Source organism: Enhydra lutris, unplaced genomic scaffold, assembly GCF_002288905.1.
Source record: "Enhydra lutris kenyoni isolate GAN:26980312 unplaced genomic scaffold, ASM228890v2 scaffoldscaffold9, whole genome shotgun sequence".
NCBI lineage: Eukaryota > Metazoa > Chordata > Mammalia > Carnivora > Mustelidae > Enhydra > Enhydra lutris.
In genome coordinates this window covers 32,578,967-32,601,910 of record NW_019154093.1, presented here as the reverse complement: position 1 = coordinate 32,601,910, position 22,944 = coordinate 32,578,967, and the positions used below count along the sequence as shown (strand labels likewise).

General features: G+C 37.6%; 1 protein-coding gene across 1 annotated transcript in view; it reads right to left on the bottom strand.

The window, feature by feature from the left end:
* The window catches only part of LOC111143702 (ubiquitin conjugating enzyme E2 U (putative)), a 43,156-nt gene extending 20,781 nt beyond the window's left edge, over window positions 1–22,375 (bottom strand). The window contains exons 1-5 of the mRNA XM_022497526.1: window positions 22,310–22,375; window positions 20,519–20,600; window positions 18,409–18,501; window positions 13,440–13,537; window positions 7,963–8,083 (exon numbers count right to left, since the gene is read on the bottom strand). Coding sequence (XP_022353234.1) covers window positions 7,963–8,083; window positions 13,440–13,537; window positions 18,409–18,501; window positions 20,519–20,600; window positions 22,310–22,375 — 460 coding nt within the window. The remainder of the gene's footprint in view (window positions 1–7,962; window positions 8,084–13,439; window positions 13,538–18,408; window positions 18,502–20,518; window positions 20,601–22,309) is intronic.
* Between the last annotated feature and the right edge of the window lie 569 nt (window positions 22,376–22,944).

Below are 22,944 nucleotides of genomic sequence, written 5' to 3'. Positions count from 1 at the left end.
TTTCAAAATCAAAAATGAAAGAGGAGAATAACAACCGATACCACAGAAATACAGAGGATTATAAGAGAATATTATGAAAAATTGCATGCCAACAAATTGGACAACCTAGAAGAAATGGATAAGCTCCTTGAAACATACAACCTCCCAAAACTGAAGCAGGAAGAAATAGAAAATTTGAGAAGACTGACTGATTACCAGCAATGAAACTGAATCAATAACTAAAAAACTCCCAACAAACAAAAGTCCAGGACCAGATGGTATACAGGTGAATTCTACCAAATATTTAAAGAAGAGTTAACACCTATTCTCAAACTATTACAAAAAATAGAAGAGGAAGGAAAGCTTTCAAATTCATTCTATTAGGCTACTGTTACCCTGATACTAAAAGCAGAGAAAGCCACTGCCAAAAAAAAAAAAAAGAGAGAGAGAGAGAGAAAGAGGGAATTAGAGGCCAATATCTCTGATAAACATACAAGCAAAAATCCTCAACAAAATATTAGCAAACTGAATCTAACAATACATTAAAAAAATCATTCACCACAATCAAGGGAGATTTGTTCCTGGGATGCATGAGTGGTTCAAAATTTGAAAATCAATCAATATGACACATCACATTAACAAGAGAAAGGATACATTCAGGAAAAGCATTTGATAAAGTATAAGATCTGTTCATGATCAAAGCTTTCAACAAAGTAGGTTTAGAGGGAATAAGCCTAAACAGAATATAGGCCATATATGAAAACCCAAAACTAACATTATAGTCAATGGTGAAAAATTGAGAACTTTTCCTCTAAGATGGGAACAAAGACACGAATGTCTGTTCTCAACACTTTTATTCAACATAGTGTTGGAAGTCCTAGTCACAGCAATCTGACAAGACAAAGAAATAAAAGGCATCCGAACTGATAAGGAGCCAGTAACACTTCTACTATTTGCAGATGACATGATGCTATATATAGAAAACCCTAAAGACTCTACCAAAAAACTATTAGAACTGATAAATTCAGTAAAGTCGCAGGATACAAAAATCAATATACAGAAATCCACTGAATTTCTATGTTAGTAATGAAATAGCAGAAAGAGAAATTAAGAAAACAATCCCATCTGCAAACACACCAAAAATTATAAAATACCTAGGAATAAATCTAACCAAGGAGGTAAGAGACCTATATTCTGGAAACTATAAAACACTGATGAAAGAAATTGAAGACCACACAAAAAATAGAACAATATTCCATGCTCATGGATTGGAAGAACAAATATTGTAAAAGTGTCCGTCCTACCCAAACCAATCTACAGATTTAATACAATCCCTATCCAAATACCAGGAGCATTTTTCAGAGAACTAGAACAAATAATCCTAAAATATGTGTGGAACCACAAATGACCCCAAATAGCCAAAGCAATCTTGAAAAAGAAGAATAAAAGTGGAGGTGGCACAATACCAGATTTCAGGATATACTATAGAGCCACTATAGAGTAATCAAAACAGTGTGGTGTTAGCATAAAAACAGACACATAGATCAATAGAACAGGATAGAGAGCCCAGAAATAAACCCATGAATACACGGTCAATTATTCTATGACAAAGGAGGCAAGAATATGTAATAGGAAGTCTCTTTGACAAATGGTGCTGGGAAAACTGGACAGGTACATGTAAAAGAATGAAACTGGACCACTTTCTTGCACCATATACAAAAATATACTCAAAATGGATGAAGAACCTAAATGTGAGACCTGAAACCATAATAAATAGAAGAGAGCACAGACAATAATTTCTCTGACATAGGCCATAGCAACACTTTAATAGATATGTCTTCCACGACAAGGGAAACAAAAGCAAAAATAAACTATTAGGACTATATCTAAATAAAAAGCTTCTGCATAACAAAGGAAATAACAAAACTAAAAGGCAACCTACTGAATAGGTAAAGATACTTGCAAATGACTTATCTGATAAAGGGTTAACATCCAAAATATATTAAAAAAAAACTTAAACAATTCAACATAAAAAAAAGCTCAAATAATCCAATTAAAAATGGGCTGAAAACATGAACAGATATTTCTCCAAAGAAGATATCCAGATGGCCAACAGACATATGAAAAGATACTTAACATGACTCATCATCAGGGAAATGTAAATCAAATTCACAATGCGGTATCACCTTATGCCTATCAGAATGGCTAAAATAAAAAAACACAAGAAACAACAAGTGCTGGCAAGGATATGAAGAAAAATCAATCCTCACTTGACTATTAGTGGGAATGCAAAGTGGTACAACCTCTGTGGAAAACAGTATGCAGATTCCTCAAAAAATTAAAAACTAGAATCACTGTAAGATCCAGTAATCCCATTACTGGGTGTTTACCCAAAGAATAGGAAAACAGTAATTCAAAAAGATACATGCACACCTATGTTTATTGCAGCATTATCTACAAAAGCCAAAATATGGAAGCAACCTAAGTGTCCACTGATAGATGAATAAAGAAGAGGTGAAATATACACACACACATGAATATTACTTAGCCATAAAAAAGTGAAATCTTGCCATTTATAACAATATGGGTGGATATAGAAGGTATTAGGCTAAATGAAATAAGTTAGTCAGAGAAAGGCAAATACAACATGATTTCACTCATATGTGGAATTTAAGAAACAAACAAAATAAAAAATGGACAAACCTGAAAACAGACTCCTAACTACAGAGAACAAATTGGTTCACACCAGTGGGGAGGTCGGTGGGGGATAAGTGAAATAGGTGAAGGGGATTAGAGTATACTTATCATCATGAGCACTGAATAATGTACAAAATTATTGAATCACTAAGCTGTATGCCCAAAATGAATATAACACTGTATTTTAACTATCCTGGATTAAAAAATATATATGAATTTAAAGAAATAATTCATATCTTTTGTTCTTTGAAGCTATGAACATATATTTCTTTGACAGAAAATATACAATATTTTTAGTTAAAACTACCAACTAGATACTTTGCTGAAAGTTACTGGACTGTCTGGTACAACAAAATACAAACAGGAAAAAAAGAGGCTTGTAACCCCACCAAGTAGATCCACATGCACCATCCGGTTAAACTTGGTCTCCACATCTCCTCACATCTGTGCGTAATAGGCTGTCTACAAACAACACTGCAGTCATCAACAACCAAACTGGGTCTGAATGATGGTGCTAAAGCACATGTTCTTTCACAAGCTGTGCTATTGGACTAAATTTGTTTTCCTTTGACATCCAGAAAGTATATTTTCCAGGGGAAGGGGTATTCCTATACCTAACAACAAAAAGCAATCTCTCTAAAGAGAAAAACAAAACAAAACAAAACCAGAAATCCTCTGAGTCATCACCTACTTTAAGCATAGAAAAAATTTTCTTTAAAATTGTTCTACTGTTAGGAGGAGGAAACAAACAAAAAACCCAATGAACTAATTGGACGCTTGGACTGAAGAAGGAACAAAATGCCTATCACAACATCTTCCTAACCACAAGAAGAATGGGATTTATTTGCACAATGACCAGGTTTAAAAGCTATATAATGTAAATTAGTATTATAATCTCCCTGATATTTCTATAATTCCTCTCTATTATTATTATCATTCTGTCATAATATCTGTCAGTTATTATATTACAGTTTATTCAGGTAAGTATCTGAAACTCATTAGCATGACTCTTTTATTTAACAAAAGCTACAGGAATATGCCTAGCTAAAAGAAAAAAATATTATGTTAGGTGTGGCCACTATTACTGAGTTTTACCATTTTTACACTCTTATTTTCTTTCAACCAAAGATTTTTTTAAGATTATATAAACCTTATGCCTTAAAAAAATGATAAACAAAATGAATTTTGACTATATAACCACATAGAAACAAAAATTCACTCAGATTGGGGTAAAAAAGGACATATAGGCTTATATAAAATCCCTTGTGACACATTAGAAAATAAGTACCAATACTCAGAAGCTGAGATGCAACACAGTAGTTATGCGTTATCTCCTTCCAGATCTTTTCGCCTCCTTCTTCCAAGTTTTATAAACAAGCTGAAGCCTACATTGGAAAGTATTTGAAAAATTCCCTAGCCCAGCTCCTGACACTGATCAAGAAGCTCTCTTATAACATCTGTGAAAAAGAGCTCTTACACTTGACTAACTGAACACCAGTTCTCAAATCAGGCTGTTAGTGATACTACCTTCCAAGGTAGCCTTCTCGTCTCTTTATTTTTTAAATTTTAGATTAGTCATTTATTTGACAGAGAGGGAGAGTGAGAGTGAGAGAGAGAGAGAGAGAGAGAGAGCACAAGCCCGGGGAACAGCAGGCAGAGGGAAAGGGAGAAGCAGTTTCCCTGAGTAGCAGGGAGACTGACCCAGGGCTCCATTCCAGGACCCCGAGAACATGATCTGAGCCAATGGCAGAGGCTTAATCCACTGAGCCACCCAGGTGCCCCAAGCCTTCTCAATGCCTTTTCTTTAAGATTTTATTTATTTATTTGACAGACGGAGACACAGCGAGAGAGGGAACACAAGCAGGGATAGTGGGAGAGGGAGAAACAGGCTTCCCGCCCAGCAGGGAGCTCCATGTGACTCGGGGCTCGATCCCAGGACCCTGGGATCAGGACCCAAGCCAAAGGCAGACACATAATGACTGAGCCACACAGTTGCCCCGACCTTCTCAATTCTTAAGCAACTTGAATTTTTAGAAAATTCTTCTTCCTGTTTGGCGAGCTGGGACCTGGATGGGCATTACCACCAGGGATGTTGTAACTACTATAGTGTTTGCTTATAGGACAGATCAATCAGGCACCCAACGGATTTTGTGATTTTTTTGTGCAAACTGGAGCACAGCGTCAAAGGGTGTGCTAGAAATAATTATCTCGGGGCTGTCCCAGGCAGTCTGGTATATGTGAGCACCCTCACTATCAGTAAGGGAGAGGGGTCCAGGTCCAAAAGAAGATGACAGGATTTGGGAAGGTCATCGGGACCTCCACCAGCTGGGTTGAGCTCAGAGCTTGGCGTGTTCTTGTCAAAACACCAAGGTCGAGAAGACCTAGCTGCTCAAGATAGGCAAACACCACATTATGGAATGTTTGAGGATGAGAGGCATTTGCATGTCTGCATACCAAACACTGGACTCAGGCTTAGGGTAACAAAATTAATTCCAGACCACTGATGATGAGGGAAAAGACCCCTGTATAGTCAAGATAGGTTCTAGCACAAGGCAGGGCTAAGCCTGCGGATTCTGGACTATAGTGGCTACAACCTAGTAGGCCTGGAGAAGGTGCAGCTGATTGTAGCTATGTCAGGTTTTTTGAGACAACAGAAGAAATTGCCCTTTTCTATATGAAAGTCCTTCAAATATTTGAAAACAGCTTTTACAAGTGCCTTGGGGTCATTTCTTCCACTCGCTGAACATACATGGTTTCTTCAGCTCAGGAAACGTGATGCTCCACACTGAGCAAGCCGGTGTTCCAGGTGAAGGCCCAGCACATCATAGCAGGGCAGAATTACCGGAAACACGCATGCTCCGTGGAATGGCACTTTCTATGAGTTGATAACATTAAGTTGGTGATCAAATAGCTCTGCAAGAATTGTTTCATAGAGTTCTGCTATCAAGTCAGGCCTCTCCCATTCTTTACTTGGAGATTTTAATCCTCTGATCCCAAATGAATGACTTTATGCTCATCCCATTAAATATGGAGGCACAGGGAAGGGCAATGCCTAGGTTGACATTCTGGTTCTACAGCTTGCTCTCTGTGGCCTCGAGCCAACCACTTCCTACTGAGGAAGGAGCTGAGGATCAGATGAATAAATGTATGTGAAAGCCTTGTGTAAACTAGGACGTAAAATCAGGATCTAAGTTTACAGATTTTTTTCATTTGGTCATTCTATAAATAAATTCTATAAATTTTTATTCAGTGCCTACAACCAGACACTACCCTGAGGACATAGTTCTGGTCTATAATCGATGCCTACAGAGATGATAGTTCACTGCCTCTTGAGTTTCTCATTTATACAATTAACTATCTGTTCCAGTTTTGTGTTATCTAAAAAGGTGGTAATTTCCTTTATGCTTTTTCTAGAACTCTTTGTTAACATTTTGAAATTATATGAAGGATGATTCTTGCAGCATTCTAGTGAGACCTTTTTTCAAGTTGTTACAAGTAATTCTCACTGGATGCAATTTTCTCACAGAAATCCACAGTTGTAGACTACCATCTAATTTAGGGTACACGCATTTTCTGCAACTTCTCCCCTGCCCCCTGAGCAGTTGCGCCTGCTGTATCATGGACACTCCTTCCCTTGGAAGCTGCAGGAAGTCACTCTCTTCATGGCACCCGAGGCTACCACTCCTAGTCCGGCTGAGACGGCAAGCAGGCTGATAACCGCTGTTTTGGATTTCCACATATTTCACCACCATAACTAAAGAATGTAGTGAAAACCTGCCAAACTACTATTTGCTCTTGTTCATCTGTCGGATGATTTGGCAGTTGGGGCAGCTTTTCTGTCTGACTTGATGGTACAACTGGAGAACCGGAAGGAGTGAAGGATGGCATCTACTAGGCAGGAGGACAAAGGAAGGGCTGACTTCTCTTCAGTTTCTTTCTCATCCTTCCTTTTGGCATGCTAAACCCAAAATCTATTGCACAGAATCATTTCCTATAGACAATCCTTTAAAACAAGGTTTTAAATTTCCACTTGCCAGACTATGAATATAGCTTTGCTATAGAATAGTTCTTTATGATGATAGTACTGCAGGGCTCAATGAAGGGTTAAGTGATATAAATTGTTCATTCATTCATTCTACAAATAGCAACTGAGCACAGAGGACACAGTAGTGGATGCTACAGTATTCTGGGAGGTCAGAAATGTGGTCAGAATGAAGCAATAGGATTCCTCTGTGCACAAACCAGCTTCACAACTGTCAGGGAATGTTTGAGGGACTCCAAGACAATCATGACATGTTTGAAGTTACCAAAAGGGATACCTGATCAACACTGCTTGATTTCCATCAAATGCAAAGCTCTGTGGAGGAGCACTTGAACTTGGTCACAACTGTACAGCCCTAGATAATGGACTGGCAGGCCCTGGAAGGGGACTGGAAAAAGAAACAGGGGACATCTGAAGAAAAAGCACATGAGAGATGAGTTTGGCAGAATGAGTCTGAACAGCAGGGCTTGCTATTAGGGAAATAACAATAATAGCTACTATGCCTGGCTGCTGTGCATGGCTAGGAGGAGGGCAGGATAGAGAGGAAAGAACTATGGGTCACTAGGGCCCCAACCCTCATTTGTGATGAATGCCTCTGGGCACAGGGAACCAATAGCATTATCCTGCTAACTGCAGAAAGCACACAGAAGCAGTAGAGACACTGGACTAAGTCATGAAGAGGTCACTGGCAGGATAAGAGAGAGCAAAACAAGGGTATCGAAAGAAAAAAAAAAAAAAGCATTGATCAGTAAAGCAGAAAGACTGAAGAGCCTCAGATGTCATTTCCACATGGACTCTTAGAAGGAATATCTTGGGGGTGAACTCTTCAGAACAAAAAGCTGAACATTTTGTTAAGCAAAAGGAAAGGAGTCCCTGTTCAGTAAGATCTGGGGTCCTGCAGGGGAAATCTGGGAAATATCCATTATAGATCAAAGGGTTAAAATCAGATGTCGTATCTTTATGATGGGGAAATAAGTCAGCACCACCCATCCATATGACCATAACATTTAAAAATACTAAGCTTATGATCACTGATAATCTTTAAAGAAGAACCACTTTTTGATTGACTTTGTGATAACTGACTGGCTTGAAAAAGAGGTACAACAGGAGAAATACTAGTATGATTTCATTACTTGAATGGATACAGAAAATAGTCCCTTTTATAATAGTTACTTGTTAGGTCATTTATTTGCTATAAATGCATAACTAATAATTGACAAAAAAAATAAAAAAGCACCTCTTACATTGTGATGGTTGGTTGAAAAGTCTTAGAACTACTTGTTTATACAGAGATTCATCTTTAATCAGCATTTGGGCTGCTTCCAAATTCACTGGATTTTCTAGCACTGGATTAGAAAGCATAACCTATAGAAAAAAAAATAAAACTTAAAGTTTTTAAAGTAAACTCTTTTGCTAGAGTAAAAAGACAAGCCAACACATACAACAGTAACAAGCATTTATTGCATGGCTACTATGTATCCATTTGGAGACAGACACAAAGACAAATGATATATAAACCCTACTCTCAAGAAACTCTGTCTATCTTGGTGTTATTCTGCACATTCATGAGCCAAACACTGGGATCAAAGCAAGTTACAAGTTCCTTCCTCTACGCTATTCCTTTCTATCATGTGAACTTAAATTCAATTTATATAGAAAGGAAACTAAACATTAGGAAACGGTGAAACATTTCCATTAAAAAACAAGTTTAATTTTTAACACAAGATCATATTTAGGTCATGGATAAAACAAACGTATGTAATAAGGCTGTGTATACTGTGTATACATCTCTCCAGAACATTGAATGAATTTGGTATCTACAGTTTTCTATTGCTGTGACTAACACAAATTTAGCAGCTTAAAATAATACAAATTCATTGTCTCACATTTCTGTAGGTGGCAAGTCTGGGGTGGTCAGTCTGGTTTCTCTTTTCCAGATTTAGTAAGACTAAAATCAAAGTGTCAGCCGATTGGGCTCTTATCAGTGATTCTGAAAGAGTCTGTTTCCAACCTCATTCATGTTGTCTGTAAGCTGAATTCAGTCCCTTGCATTTGTAGGACTGAAGTCCCTGTTTCTTTGCTGGCTGTTAGCCTGGGGCTATCCTTAGCTCCAAGAGGTCTCTTGCAAATTACACCTGGACCCTTATATTTCAGAGCAGTGAAGGGTTGAAAAATCTTTCTTACGCTTGGAATCTCTCTGATGTTCCCTCCTGCTACAGCCATTCTCTTTCCACTCTTTCCACCTTCCTCTTCTATTGTTAAGGGGTCATATAATTACTTTGTACACCTGTATAGTTCAGGATAACCTTCCCATAATTCCATCTGCAAAACCCTTTTACAGCAGTATGTAGATTAGATTAAATAACCAGAGGATGGGAGTCTTGGAGAGATATCTTTAAAATTCTGCCTGCTGTCTGGGTGATTCAGTCGGTTAAGCATCTGTCTTTGGCTTGGGTCATGACCCTGGGGTCCTGGGATTGAGCCCTGCATCAGGCTCCTCACTCAGCAGGGAATCTGCTTCTGCCCCTTCCCCTGCTCGTGCTCTCTCTCTCTCAAATAAATAAAATCTTAAAATAAAATAAAATTCTGCCTGCTAGAGTATATGTGCATCTGGACAAAATAGGGGACCAGTAGTAACCAAAACTTAATAGTTCTGATAAACCATAATCTTGTTTATCTAGTATCTCAAAACTATTATTTTCCCAAACTGCAAGTATTTGTTCAATAATTTCAGTATTTTGAATATTATAATACACAAACTAGATAATAAAATATACCCCAAATAATAACTACCAGAATACCTAAGTGTAGATGAAGGTCAAAGTGGATAACTGTGACTTAAGTGTCATAGAAATGATGGCAGTCATCACTAATGAAAGCAATAATCTGATATTTGATATTTCAAAGGCAATAAGAATTTACTGCTGTTAATTGAGTTTTTCTGTTTGGAAAACACATTCTAAGTTGCTTAAATAAGGATTCAGTGTGGATTGCACTATATCTCTCAAAGCGGGCAGGAAGCAGATGAAACTTATCTTCAAGAGTAAGCTTTAGTCTTTGGCTGGAGTGATAATCCTACTCAGAGAGGCACATCTGGTAAAGTTTATTCAATAGTCTTTGCATTGACACTATGTCTAAGACCTTTTCATATTATGTTTATACAAGCTACTAAGTATACTTAATGATTTTTAAGAACTTAAATATATTAAAATGAATCAGACACCCTACTAAAATGGTAAAAAGAAAAGGTACTTTTATCTTTTTAAATACTTAACTTTATTTGTCAGAGAGAAAGAGAGAGAGAGTGAGCGAGTGCGCACAGAAGCAGGGGGAGGGACAAAGGGAGAAGCAGGCTCTATAGTAAGTGAGCAGAGAGCCTGATGTGGGACTTGATCCTAGAATCCTGGGATCATGACCTGAACTGAAGGCAGATACTTAACTGACTGAGCCACCCAGGTGTCCCAAGGTCCAACTTTAAATTAGCCATGTGACAGTCTGGAACAACATAAGCAGCTTTCCAGAGGACAAGGACAAAAAACTGGAGCATCAGTATAAAACTGCACCAGTAGGTACAATTTGTAATTTCCAATTAGTTAAAGCCCATATTTGGAATTCCTTTTATGGATGGTGTTGCTATTTACCTTTCCACTATATACTGAAGTACAAGTGTTCTTATAATCTTTTATAAGATTATAAAAATTTTAGGAGGAGATGATTAGTATATTTAGACTAAAATATTTTAAACACTATTTCAAATGCCACTCCCTTGAATAACAATGTGATAATTATACATATGTTTCATCTGTTGTTCAAAGGGAAATATTCAGAAATTATGGTCTGCCTGTGCACTGTCCATTATAGCAGGTATCAGCCATATGTGATTATTTAAATTGAAATTAAACAAAATAAATGAAAAACCCAGTTCTCCTCAGTTACACTAGCCAGTAGCTAGTGGCTAGTGCCTACTATATTGGACATTGCAGATATTAGACATTTCTATCAGTGTAGCAAGTTCTACTGGGCAGCATGACCTTGAAAGGAGTATTAAATAATCATTAAAATATTAACTGCAGCAATATGAAAATTACTTGAGATAAAATGATAAGTGGAAAATAAATAGGTCAAATAATTTATACATATAAACCATATTTTGGAACAATGTAAAAAATTCAGGTTCATTCTTTTATTCATGTTACTTAACATCTACTGTCATCATTGTTCTAGGTAGGTACTGGGGAATCAGAGATGAATTGTACCTGTTCTCTGACCTTGAGGAGCTTGTCGTCTAATAGGGGAAGGCAGGTAAGAAAACAGTATGTGCATTACAGTATTACAGTCCTCTGATAGAAATTTGCCTGGAGTACCACTAAGTGGGTGGGAGACAAAAGAAATCCCTCAAACACCAAAGGCATCCATTCTACCTCTGAAAAAGGTCAGGAAAGGCATCCCAATGGAGGACTCCTTGGCCCTGACTCTTCCAATGTATGCAGCTGCTTCCCAGACTGAGCAAGAGGGAAGGAGAAAATGGATTGCCAACCAGAAAGTGGACTGAGCACTTTTTAAGGTTGAAGACTTGCTTGGGTTTGTAACTTTAGAATTGAGAACTCTATTACGATTTTTTAAAAAGATTTTATTTATTCACTTGAGACACAGAGAGAGCATGAGCAGGGAGAGAGGTAGAGGGAGGGGGAGAAGCAGACTCTCTGCTGAGCCGGAAGCCAGATGTGGAGCTTGATCCCAGGACCCTGAGATCATGACCTAGGCGACCCTCTATAAATGTTTTATAAACTGAATTGAACCAAACACAGTGAGTGAAGAACAGCATGAAGATATAATAGGAGTGGGGATCCACAGTGCTGTTAGGGAGAGTCTGAAGCCCAGGTGTGAGAACAAGTAGATTCTTTGTCAGGCGATAGAACTGAGGCTAACCCTGCAGTGAATGTGCAACTTTTTTAAAACAAGATTTTGAACAAAAACATGGGAGAAAACATGAGAGGGAAATGGTAATCACAGTAGGGTTCAGGTTTTTCTTTATGACTATCAGTGATTTTCTTTTCCTTTCCATTTTTCCCCCATTTTTTTAGAGAGAGAGCATGCTCTGGATGAGTTGTATTAATGGGGTTGGGAGAGGGGCAGTGGGAGGAGAGAGAGAATTCCAAGCAGACTCCCTGCTGAGCCTCAACACATTGTTTTACTATTCCTTTTTTTTTTTGTAAGATTTATTTATCTGAGAGAGCATGTACATGCGTGCAAGGGGGTTGGGTAGGGGGAGAGGGAGAGAAGAGAGGGAATCTCAAGCAAACTCCCTGCTGAGCACAGAGCCTGATGTGGGGCTCCATCTCACCACAATGAGATCATGACCCTTATAAGCCCTAATCAAGAGTTAGATGCTTAACCCACTGAGCCACCCAGGGGCCCAACAGTTTTGCTATTTTTTTTTTTTTATTTGACAGATCACAAGTAGGCAGAGAGGCAGACAGAGAGAGAGGGGGAAGCAGGCTCCCTGCCGAGCAGAGAGCCCGATGCAGGACTCGATTCCAGGACCCTGGGATCATGACCTGAGCTGAAGGCAGAGGCTTTAACCCACTGAGCCACCCAGGTGCCCCACAGTTTTATTATTCTTAAGGAAGATCCCAATTCAGGTAGAAGAGATGGGAATATGACTCAGTTTGAAGGAATCAAAAAGATCAACTTCAGATATTTGCTCAATTCTTTACAGTTTTTGCTCAAATGTCTCTCCCCAAACATGGCCTAGCTCAGGCACGTGGACAATACATATTTGTAGAGTGAATGAAATAACTTTGATCATTTAATCTCTAATAAAGATTGCTTTTCTCAGTATACTAAGATGACTAGACAGAATTTTTTTTAAAAAAATAAGAAAACAGAATTGTATTATAATTCTATGTGATTGAGAGAATTCAATTAAGTCAGAATATTTCATTCTGTAAGTATTCCAAATAACAAAAATTTAAAAGTTTATCTTCAGATATTATTAATAATGAGTAGGTCCACGGAAACATCGCTGAGCCTGATTATAGGTGGTCAAAGCAAGTGGCACTGAAATAATTTATTTTAGCACCAGTTGAGAAAGGAGGGTTTTTTTTGAGGGTCAGAAATAACAGAACACTGAGGCATGCTTCTAAGGACCATGAATCAAGGGGGCAAAGGACCATGAATCAAGGGGGCAAAGGGCCATTCCAGAAACAGGCCTCAGTCTGCAGGGAGGAAAAAAATCTCTGCCTTAATGAGTGAATTAAAGAATAATTCATTGGATTTGATATGAAAGTTTATAAAAGAGCAAGTAGCTAGCACTGTCAGAAACAAAGAATAAAGCTGAATATTTTAAGTTGTAGTCATCTGATTCCCCTTTCTGAGGAAGGCAAGATTCATGAATGAGGAAAGATCATATCCAGTATTATAAAGATAGAAGCCAAAAGAAAAGTTGAGACTAAATTTCTATAATTGAAATCATAAAGTTCTTTTTAAAATAAAATAAATATTCCTTCACTGTAAAGGGCATTAACTATCAATTTCACTTTAAAACAATAATCTTTATAAGTTCCACTTTATAGCCTTGGCATAAAATGCTGTTGATTTAAATAAGTTTACTCAAATCCTTCAATCATTTAAATATTCATTGCACATCCCATTCCTTACATTTTTAATAACTGGGATAACTGAAAGTATTAAAGAGACCATTATATTAATCTGTTCTTACCTGGAGGGTTAGTAAGATGCTGCTCAAAGTATAGCTTGTATTCCACTTATTGGGGTCGTCCAAAAAATCTATACAGGCCCGACCAGTATTTTGGTCTACTGTATTAAAGTAATACATGAATATTGACACATATAATACAATTATTATTTAAAATTTATGAACATCAAAATAGCACAGGCAAAATCAGAAAGCAAAAGACAAAGCAGAAAAACTATCTTCAATGAATGTGACCGACAGCTGATAGAGTGTAGCTGTTAAAAGCATGGACTTTGGTTCAGACACACGTAGATCTGCATGTTGACTCCCCCACCTGTCAGCTCTGCTATGTTGAACAATTTAACTTTACCTCTGTAGGTCTCATTTTCCTAAATTGTGAAATGGGGATATCATAAAAGTACCTTCCTTCACTGAAAAGAATTAAAAAATAAAGTACTTAATAGAGTACCTGACGTGTAGCAAATCCCCCCAAATGACAGATTATCATTATCAATAATAGTCTTACTAATGTATAAAAAAAGCTTTTGTAAATGACTAAGAGAAACATTTCTACTCTAACAGAAAAATCTCGCAATAAAAAGTTATGAACTGAGAAGAAATTTTTAAAAGGTAAGAAGAGAGGTGTTCGATTTGACACTGTACTATAAAACTACAATAATTAGAACCACAGGGTGGGACATGAGATTAATGTGATAAGAGCCTTTAGAAACAAATCCTAATATGTATTAAAATTGTTGTATATTAAAAGTGCAATTATGACTCAGCAGCAAAAGAAGATTATCAACCAATGGCATTAACAAGTGCTGTGCAAATTACTCATTATCCTTTGGTATTTAGGCTTCCTTCCTTCCATCTCTTCTGGAATAAGGAGCACTATGCCTGCCCCTGTCTCCACCCTATGTGTGGTTTTAGATAAATACATGGTTGCCCATATTTTCCCCAGCAAGATGTGGCCATGTAACTAAGTTGTAATTGTGGGATATCAGCAGAAAGAAAGCATGCAACTTCTAGGTCATACTTCCTGAAGGAAGCTGTCTTGCCCTCTTTATCTTTTTTCCCTTCCCACTGTCTGGAAACGGTCCCATAGTAAAAGTCTTACATCCAGAAATGTCACTTGCACATTGAGGATGGTGAAACCACCCTGCCAGCTTTGTTCTGTTATACACAGATTGGAAAGATATAGAGAAGCTTGGCCTATGCCCTAACAAATTAATTAAATCACTATTTAAAAAAAAGAATGGAGTTAAATATGAAAAATAAGGCTATGGAATAACTGAAAAAATTAAAATGATGATTTGATTTTGTTTAGGGAAAGGATCATCTATGTTTAAAGGTAACTGCAAAAATCTCAAAGGATAAGACTACATAAAAATTTTTAAATCCCAGATATAAGAAGACCAGCATAAGAAAAATTTAAAAATTAGTGACAAAGGGAAATATTTGCAATATCTAATACAATATAATAACATTGTTAAGTCTGACGGTTCACAAAATCAACAGACATGAAAAAAATGTTCAACTCACAAGTATTCAAAGAAGTGCTTATTAAAATAACAGCGACATTCCTATGAAATTGGAAAAAAATGTTTCTGAAGTTTCAATGCCCAGATTTGGAGTGCTAAAATGAGGACTTTATACACAGTTATTGGTGGAAGTGTAAATAACATCCCGAAAGGCAACTTGGCTTTACGTATCTAAAGACTTAGAACCATACAGAGCCATCCTTTGGAGTTTGGGGCTAATAAATAACACTCCCCTCCTCCCAAGCGCATATATAATGAAACAGACCTAACTGTTGAAAGATGGAAGTAAAACACCAACTCTACCATAGGTAAGACTGAAATGGAGAATGCATGTGATCAATGGCTTTACTTGAGCTCCACAAAAACGCCCTGATTTGAACTTAACACCCAAACTGAAGGCTTGCCTGTCTCCACCCTGGAGAAAGCAAGAGGGCACCCATTTTGAAGGAAAACTGGTTGAAACTGGAAAGAAAGTGTTGAGAAAGTGCTGAGCCACACGTGTTCAATTTTTATTCCCTATTTTTCCAATAGGTAAGTCACTCAAGGAGTGAGGGAGGGAAAGAAGAGCAATCACAAGTTTCCTCTACTTTTCCTCCTAGAGACAGAGGTTCTTTTTATTCCGGAAATGGAAGATGTGAGGAGTAGGGTATAAGAACACCAACGCCCCCCCTCACGACATTTAACCAGTAATTCCACTTATGTTTATGTTAAACAAATAATAGCAAATGTACACAATGAATTATGTACCATAAATTTAATTTTATCCCTTAAAATAGGTTTTAATTACAAAGTAATAATGTACTTGGAAAAAAGTACATAAAAGTATATAAAGTAAAATATGAAAGCTTCCTTGTCTACTAATACCACTCTTTAGAGTTATTACCAGTTGGTCTAGGGGCACCTGGGTGGCTCAGTCAGTTAAGCACCTGACTCTCGGTTTTGGCTCAGGTCATGATTTCAGGGTCTTGAAATCAATCCCTACATCAGGCTCTGTGCTCAGCATGGAATCTGCTTTAGAGATCTCTTTCTCCCTCTCCCCCTGCCCCTCCCCGTCTGTGTGCACATGCATACATGTGTTCTCTCTCTCCAAAATAAATAAATTAAATCTTTTAAAAAAATCCACCAGTTGGTCTATACAAATGTACATATACACGTGTGTGTGTGTGTGTGTGTGTGTGTGTGACTGTTTATGTAGTTTTTCTAATTAAATGGAATTATATCTTGGGGTGCCTGGGTGGCTCAGTGGGTTAAAGCCTCTGCCTTCGGCTCAGGTCATGATCCTAGGGTCCTGGGATTGAGCCCCACATCGGGCTCTCTGCTCGGCAGGGAGCCTGCTTCCTCCTCTCTCTCTGCCTGCCTCTCTGCCTACTTGTGATCTCTGTCTGTCAAATAAAAAAAAAAAAAATCTTTAAAAAAATGGAATTATATCTTATGTGTTATTCTTTGAAGGTTTTTTTTCATTTAATAGTAAATTACCAACATATTTCTGGACATGTTTATGAAAATATATTTGAGTACCAGCTATGTGCCAGGTAGTGAATATTCTAGGAATAGTAGTGACCAAAAAGTCTAGCTTTTTATTTCTTCCTTGTTATGTACACAGCAGTAAGATATTTTACTTAAAAATTCCTATATTAACAGACACTGGGATTATTCCCCTTTTCCCTATTTCCAACATCATTACTGGGAACAAACACCTTTAAATAGTATACATACTCTTCCATACCTGTGCTAGTATTTCTATGGAATAATTTATAAACATGGTACTACAGGGATTTAGGGCTATTTGCCTTTTATAGCTGATTAGAAACTATCAAACTGCTTTCCAGAAATGTCACACTGAGGTCATCATATCAGAAAACCCACCCACCTACTAAACCCACCCATCCCTACTAAAACTGGATAAATTTTTAACATTTTGTAAGCATAAGCAATGAATCATAAATTCTTGTTTTAATATGCATTTATTTTCTTACTAGTGAAGCTGAACATCTTTTTATGTTTATTTTTGTTATGTTTCCTCTATCAAGTGTTTGTTTATAACCTTTGTCTGTTTTTCTATTGCTTTATATTTTTCTTAGTGATTTTTTTTTTTTTTTTTTTTTATTTTTAAGATTTTTTATTTTTATTTATTTGTCAGAGAGAGAGAGGGAGAGAGAGCAAGCACAGGCAGACAGAATGGCAGGCAGAGGGAGAAGCAGGCTCCCTGAGGAGCAAGGAGCCCGATGTGGGACTCGATCCCAGGACGCTGGGATCATGACCTGAGCCGAAGGCAGCTGCTTAACCAACTGAGCCACCCAGGCGTCCCTTTCTTAGTGATTTTTAAGTGTTCTTTATATGTTGTAGATATTCTGTTTTACACATTGCAATTATTATACCTTGGTTTGCAAAAGTCAACATATTTTGTCTCTGTTTATCACATTGTTGGCTGTAGAGAAGTTTTAAAAAGTTTATGTACTTTAGGGGTGCCTGGGTGGCCTTCAGCTCAGGTCATGATCTCAGGGTCCTGGGATCAAGCCCCACATTGGGCTCTCTGCTCAGCAGGGAGCCTGCTTCCCCCCTCTCTCTCTGCCTACCTCTCTGCCTACTTGTGCTCTCTATCATATAATTACATAAAATCTTAAAAAAAAGTTTATGTAGTTTAATGTGTCATGCTTTTTTCAGTTTATAGGTTTTATCATATTTAGAAAAGCTTTCCTCACCAAGCTGATTAAAAATTCTCTTTGATTTTCTTTTTAGTATTTAAAAGTTTTAGACTTTTTGATATATCAAGAATTCATTTTGTGTATTAACTTGAATAGCAATCTAACTCATTTCTTTCTAAAATGTTAATTTGTCAGTGCATTATTTTTTATGATAATAAAAAATCAGGTCCAATGAGAATATTGAATATAAGAATAGTTAAGTTTATCATTTAGTCATTAAAACTGAGCTTTTGAAGAATGTTTAATAATCCAGAAATAAACATGTCATTTTAGGGTGCCTGGGTGGCTCAGTGGGTTAAGCTTCTGCCTTTGGCTCAGGTCATGATCTCAGGGTCCTGGGATGGAGGCCTGCATCAGGATCTCTGCTCAGCAGGGAGCCTGCTTCCTCCTCTCTTTATCTCTGCCTGCCTCTCTGCCTACTTGTGATCTCCCTCTCTCTGTCAAATAAAAAAATAAAATCTTAAAAAAAAGTCATTTTATAAACTTCATATGTAATACTTCAACTATGTAGAAGAAATATATACATAGTAAAAAGCAAATAAATTTATTTATATGTTGAGAGGAATAGCTCTCTGAATTACGATTCAAAGTGATAACATTTTTCTGCCTTTTTGTATTTTCCCCAATAGGCATGCTTACTAAATATAACCATAACAAAGTTTTTAGAAACATTATCAAACACTTATAAGGAACAAGGATAATAGGAACGGAGCCCCAATGATAAAAATTTCATTTGGTGCTTACCATTTGGATGAAAAGGAATTGTTAGGAATTTCACAACAGGAGGCACACAATTGTACTGTGATGTAAAGTTTATTGTCAGTTGGAAGAATAATCCTATAATAAAGAAACAAACATTTTTGCTAAAGTGTAATGTTGTATTGATTAATTAAAATCTGATGTTTCTCTTTAGCTTAGACTCCTCGAGGTCCCTAGAGTTTTAGAAGTAAATTGGATCATACGGTACATAGAGTCCTCTAGATAGTCTAACAGTCTGCTCATAATCTTTTTACCCCCCATTTTTAAAATTTAATTTCTTTTCAGTGCAACAGAATTCATTGTTTATGCAATACGTGCCCTCCATAATACCCACCACCAGGCTCCCCCAACCTCCCACCCCCCCGCCCCTTCAAAACCCTCAGATTGTTTTTCAGAGTCCATAGTCTCTCATGGTTCATCTCCCCCTCCAATTTCCCTCAACTCCCTTCTCCTCTCCATCTCCCACTCTCACCACTCTTGTTCAACATAGTATTAGAAGTCCTAGCAACAGCAATCAGAAAACAAAGAGAAATAAAAGGTATCCAAATTGGCAATGAAGAAGTCAAACTCTCTTTGCAGATGACATGATACTTTATATGGAAAACCCAAAAGACTCCACCCCCAAACCACTAGAACTCATACAGCAATTCAGTAATGTAGCAGGATACAAAGTCAATGTACAGAAATCAGTGGCTTTCTTATACACTAACAATGAAAACACAGAAAGGGAAATTAGAGAATCGATTCCATTTACTATAGCACCAAGAACCATAAGATATCTGGGAATAAACCTAACCAAAGAGGTAAGGGATCTGTACTCGAGGAACTACAGAATTCTCATGAAAGAAATTGAAGAAGACACAAAAAGATGGAAGACCATTCCATGCTCTTGGATCAGAAGAATAAACATTGTTAAAATGTCTATACTGCCTAGAGCAATCTATACTTTTAGCCATTCCGATCAAAATTCCACTGGTATTTTTCAAAGAGCTGGAGAAAATAATCCTAAAATTTGTATGGAATCAGAAGAGACACGGAATTGCTAAGGAAATATTGAAAAGGAAAAACAAAACTGGCAGCATCACGTTGCCTGATTTCAAGCTTTACTACAAAGCTGTGATCACCAAGACAGCATGGCACTGGCATAAAAACAGACACATAGACCAGTGAAACAGAGTAGAGAGCCCCAATATGGACCCTCAACTCTATGGTCAAATAATCTTCGACAAAGCAGGAAAAAATATAGAGTGGAAAAAAGACAGTCTCCTCACAATCTAATTCCACTGTGTTTTCAACCTGTTTCCCCCCAGTCCTTTCCACCTCCTAACACCTGCCCCTTTCACTGTTTGGCTCATATTTACTGAACTCACTGTTCTAGAACTGTCTTCTTGTTTATAAGCTTTTACCATGCTGTTAACTCAGACTGAATTTCCTCCCCCTCCTTCTAAACCTGACAAACTTACCCATTCCTCAGGATTCAACTCAAATGTCACTTCCTTGAGAAGACAGGCATTCCTGACCTTCCAAGGCAAAATTAACTAATCACTGTCTTCTCAGCATTTCATTCAAGATCCATTAATAGCACATATTAGATTTTATTATAATTAGCCACTTATGTTTTTCTCCCCTACTTCACTCAACAACTCTATTTTGTTAATCCATAAAGAAAGAGTGTATGGTCATTAAAGGTTATAGTAGCCCAGTCTTCTTGAGAATTTGATTTATGAAAATTTTGGGAAAAATCATGGAGGAAAAAAACGAGAGGTAACTGGGATTTTTATGCAAGTAGGAATTTTGATAGCTCTTCTCTGATTTCATAGAAAACTTATATGTTATTCCCAAATGATGTGCTTTATTGTTTCTGCTTCTTAAAAGTGTAATAACATTAAAATTTGGCATAAAAAATTTCAAATCTAAAATTCCCATCTACATTAACAAATGGCAAGAAATTAAGCCACATGATGAAAAAACAACATGTGAATACCTTTAGAATTCTAGAGAATTTATATATTGTAACCTTATTATACATGTAAAGAAGATAAGCTAATAATGGTATAAAGACTTAAAAAAGTAAATTGGTTTTGAAAACACAAACCATGCCAAAATGTATTCTGTAGACCTTCAATATCGGCTCCCCATTCCATTAGATCTTCACATATAGGAAAGGCAGTAATACCCTTTAATTAAAAAAAAAAATTAAAGCAGAAGAAAATATTTAATATACAGCTTTGAAAATCAGATGTCAAGTTACAGTGAATTCCATAAACTCCACATTTTCTTTTCCTAATAAATTTATGTATTTGTTGATTTGGGGAGATGTCATACATTATATATTGTTTAATTACATAGAAGTTAAGGTAGATTCCAAAACACACACACAATGGTAAATTTAAAATAAGTCATAAGCATGGAAATCACAAGTGGGACTACAAAGTCAAGCTTGAGATGTGGCTTATATAAATCAATAGGCAATTTAAGATTCCAAATAGAAAACACAGAAATAGTTGGAAAGATACATTTCCTCAAAGCTTTAAAGAACTATATGGATGCCATATGGAAGGCATGAAGTAGAAAATTTTCATTAAGAAAAACACAACTCCAAAATTATGCTTGTATATAATAATAGAATTTTCCTATGCTTGAGGTTCTGTCCCAATGGAGGGACAAAACTATTTCATGGAAAAGTTTATCATTTATGCTGAGAGATACACTTAAATAGAATCAACAACTATTTCTAACCAACCACACAGTTATTAAGTATGTTAAATGCTCATCTGGATTAACATTGTATCTCTATTATCTACATTATTTATAGTCACGTATCACTTCCTTCATCAAATTCTCTTTCACAAGAGAACCACAGAGTTCAGGCAGAGCAGAAACAAACAACATCAAATGTTAGGTTGGTATGTCTGGGATTTTTATTGGACTCAATCATTGTTTCTGACATCCAGAGAAGACAATGCTTCTATAGCAGGGGTGGAAACAGAACAACGCCATGGAAGCACACTTGAAGCAACTGTTGGTAACCCTGTGCGCCATCCCTATAAGGCGGCTTTCTCTCTAGTCTTTCTCTGAAGGACTCCCTCCCTCTCCCTTCCGTTTATTCTCTGTAGAATAAGTGATACACCAGCCTGTGGCACCTGTGAATCTCACTGTGGTGGCATTCCGGGCAAAGCCTTCCTCTGTGTCAAAGTTAGAAGGGAAAGGCACTTCTGTATTATATATGATAGCATTTGGCGAAAAGTGCAGTAGACAGTAAGTAGTAGAACTTAAGACTTAAGAGCAAGGGGTCTGGAATCAGAAAAGCCTATGATGGGGCACCTAGGTGGCTCAGTGGGTTAAGCCATGATCTCAGGTGCTGGGATCAAGCCCCTCATGGGGCTCTCTGCTCAGCAGGGGACCTGCTTCTCCCCTCCCCCTGCCTGCCTCTCTGCCTACTTGTGATTTCTCTGTCAAATAAATAAATAAAATCTTAAAAAAAAAAAAAAAAAGCTTGTGATGGAAGCTTGGGGCCAAATATTTACTGAACCTTTCTGGGGCTTAAGTTTCTGGTAGGACAAACACCACACTACTTATTTAATAATGTTGTAATTAATGAGAACTACCCCGCACCTACCCATCACTACCTGATAGTCAGGGCTTAAATACACATACATTACTCAGCACAGTATGCTCGATATTTTTAACTCTTATTACTATGAAATCATAGTAATTCTTATTTTTATAAGATGATTATTATGGTGCAATCAATTCATTAAATAACAAAACTGTAGTGGTAAATGAGGCTTAACTAAATTATGCCTTATAGAGTAAACACGGATTGAAATGCTTTTAAAAATTCGTACCCCAACGAGACACATCCCTCCAAGTTCCCAGTACTCACCTTAAAGTTGTTCTCCTTCAGCTCCTGGAAGTCTCTTTCCAGCAGTAAGTAAGCTCTGCTGTACATGATAAGGCTGCAAAGGGTCTGGCACTTGTCCCCAAGCGTCTACTCTGGGACAGATGTCTGAGTTTATAGGTCTCTCTTCCACACCGAGTTAGGTGAGCAAACTCACCTCATCTACTTCTTTTCTAGAGCCCCAGAACGCTATCCTCCCAAGGTAAGCGGCTCTAAGTTGGATTTACAATAGAGACTTTCTTTCCTCCTCTGACTCCTCCCAGCTAAGACTTCCAGAAGGAAAACCGGCACTCGGAGGAGCACCTGGGACAACCCGTGTTGTTCGTGCGTGAAGCGGGCACGAGAGGTCGAAGCGGAGGCAGCGGAGGGGGTCGTTAGTCGGTGTAGTCTACGCTTCACAGGTGTGAAGGTGTTACTGGGTGCCCGCCCTGCTGGAGGTCGCAAATCGGTTGCCAAGCAACAGGACCCTGCGGGAAAGCAGCGGAGCTTGGTCGCCCTTCATCCAATCAGCGACGGGGGGCAGGCCTCTGGAAACCTTCGCAGCCAATCGTCCAACCGTTTCACTTTGACAGGCCGTGGGACCCGTTGTCAAAGCAACCCCCCCCCCCCCCACCCCGCCA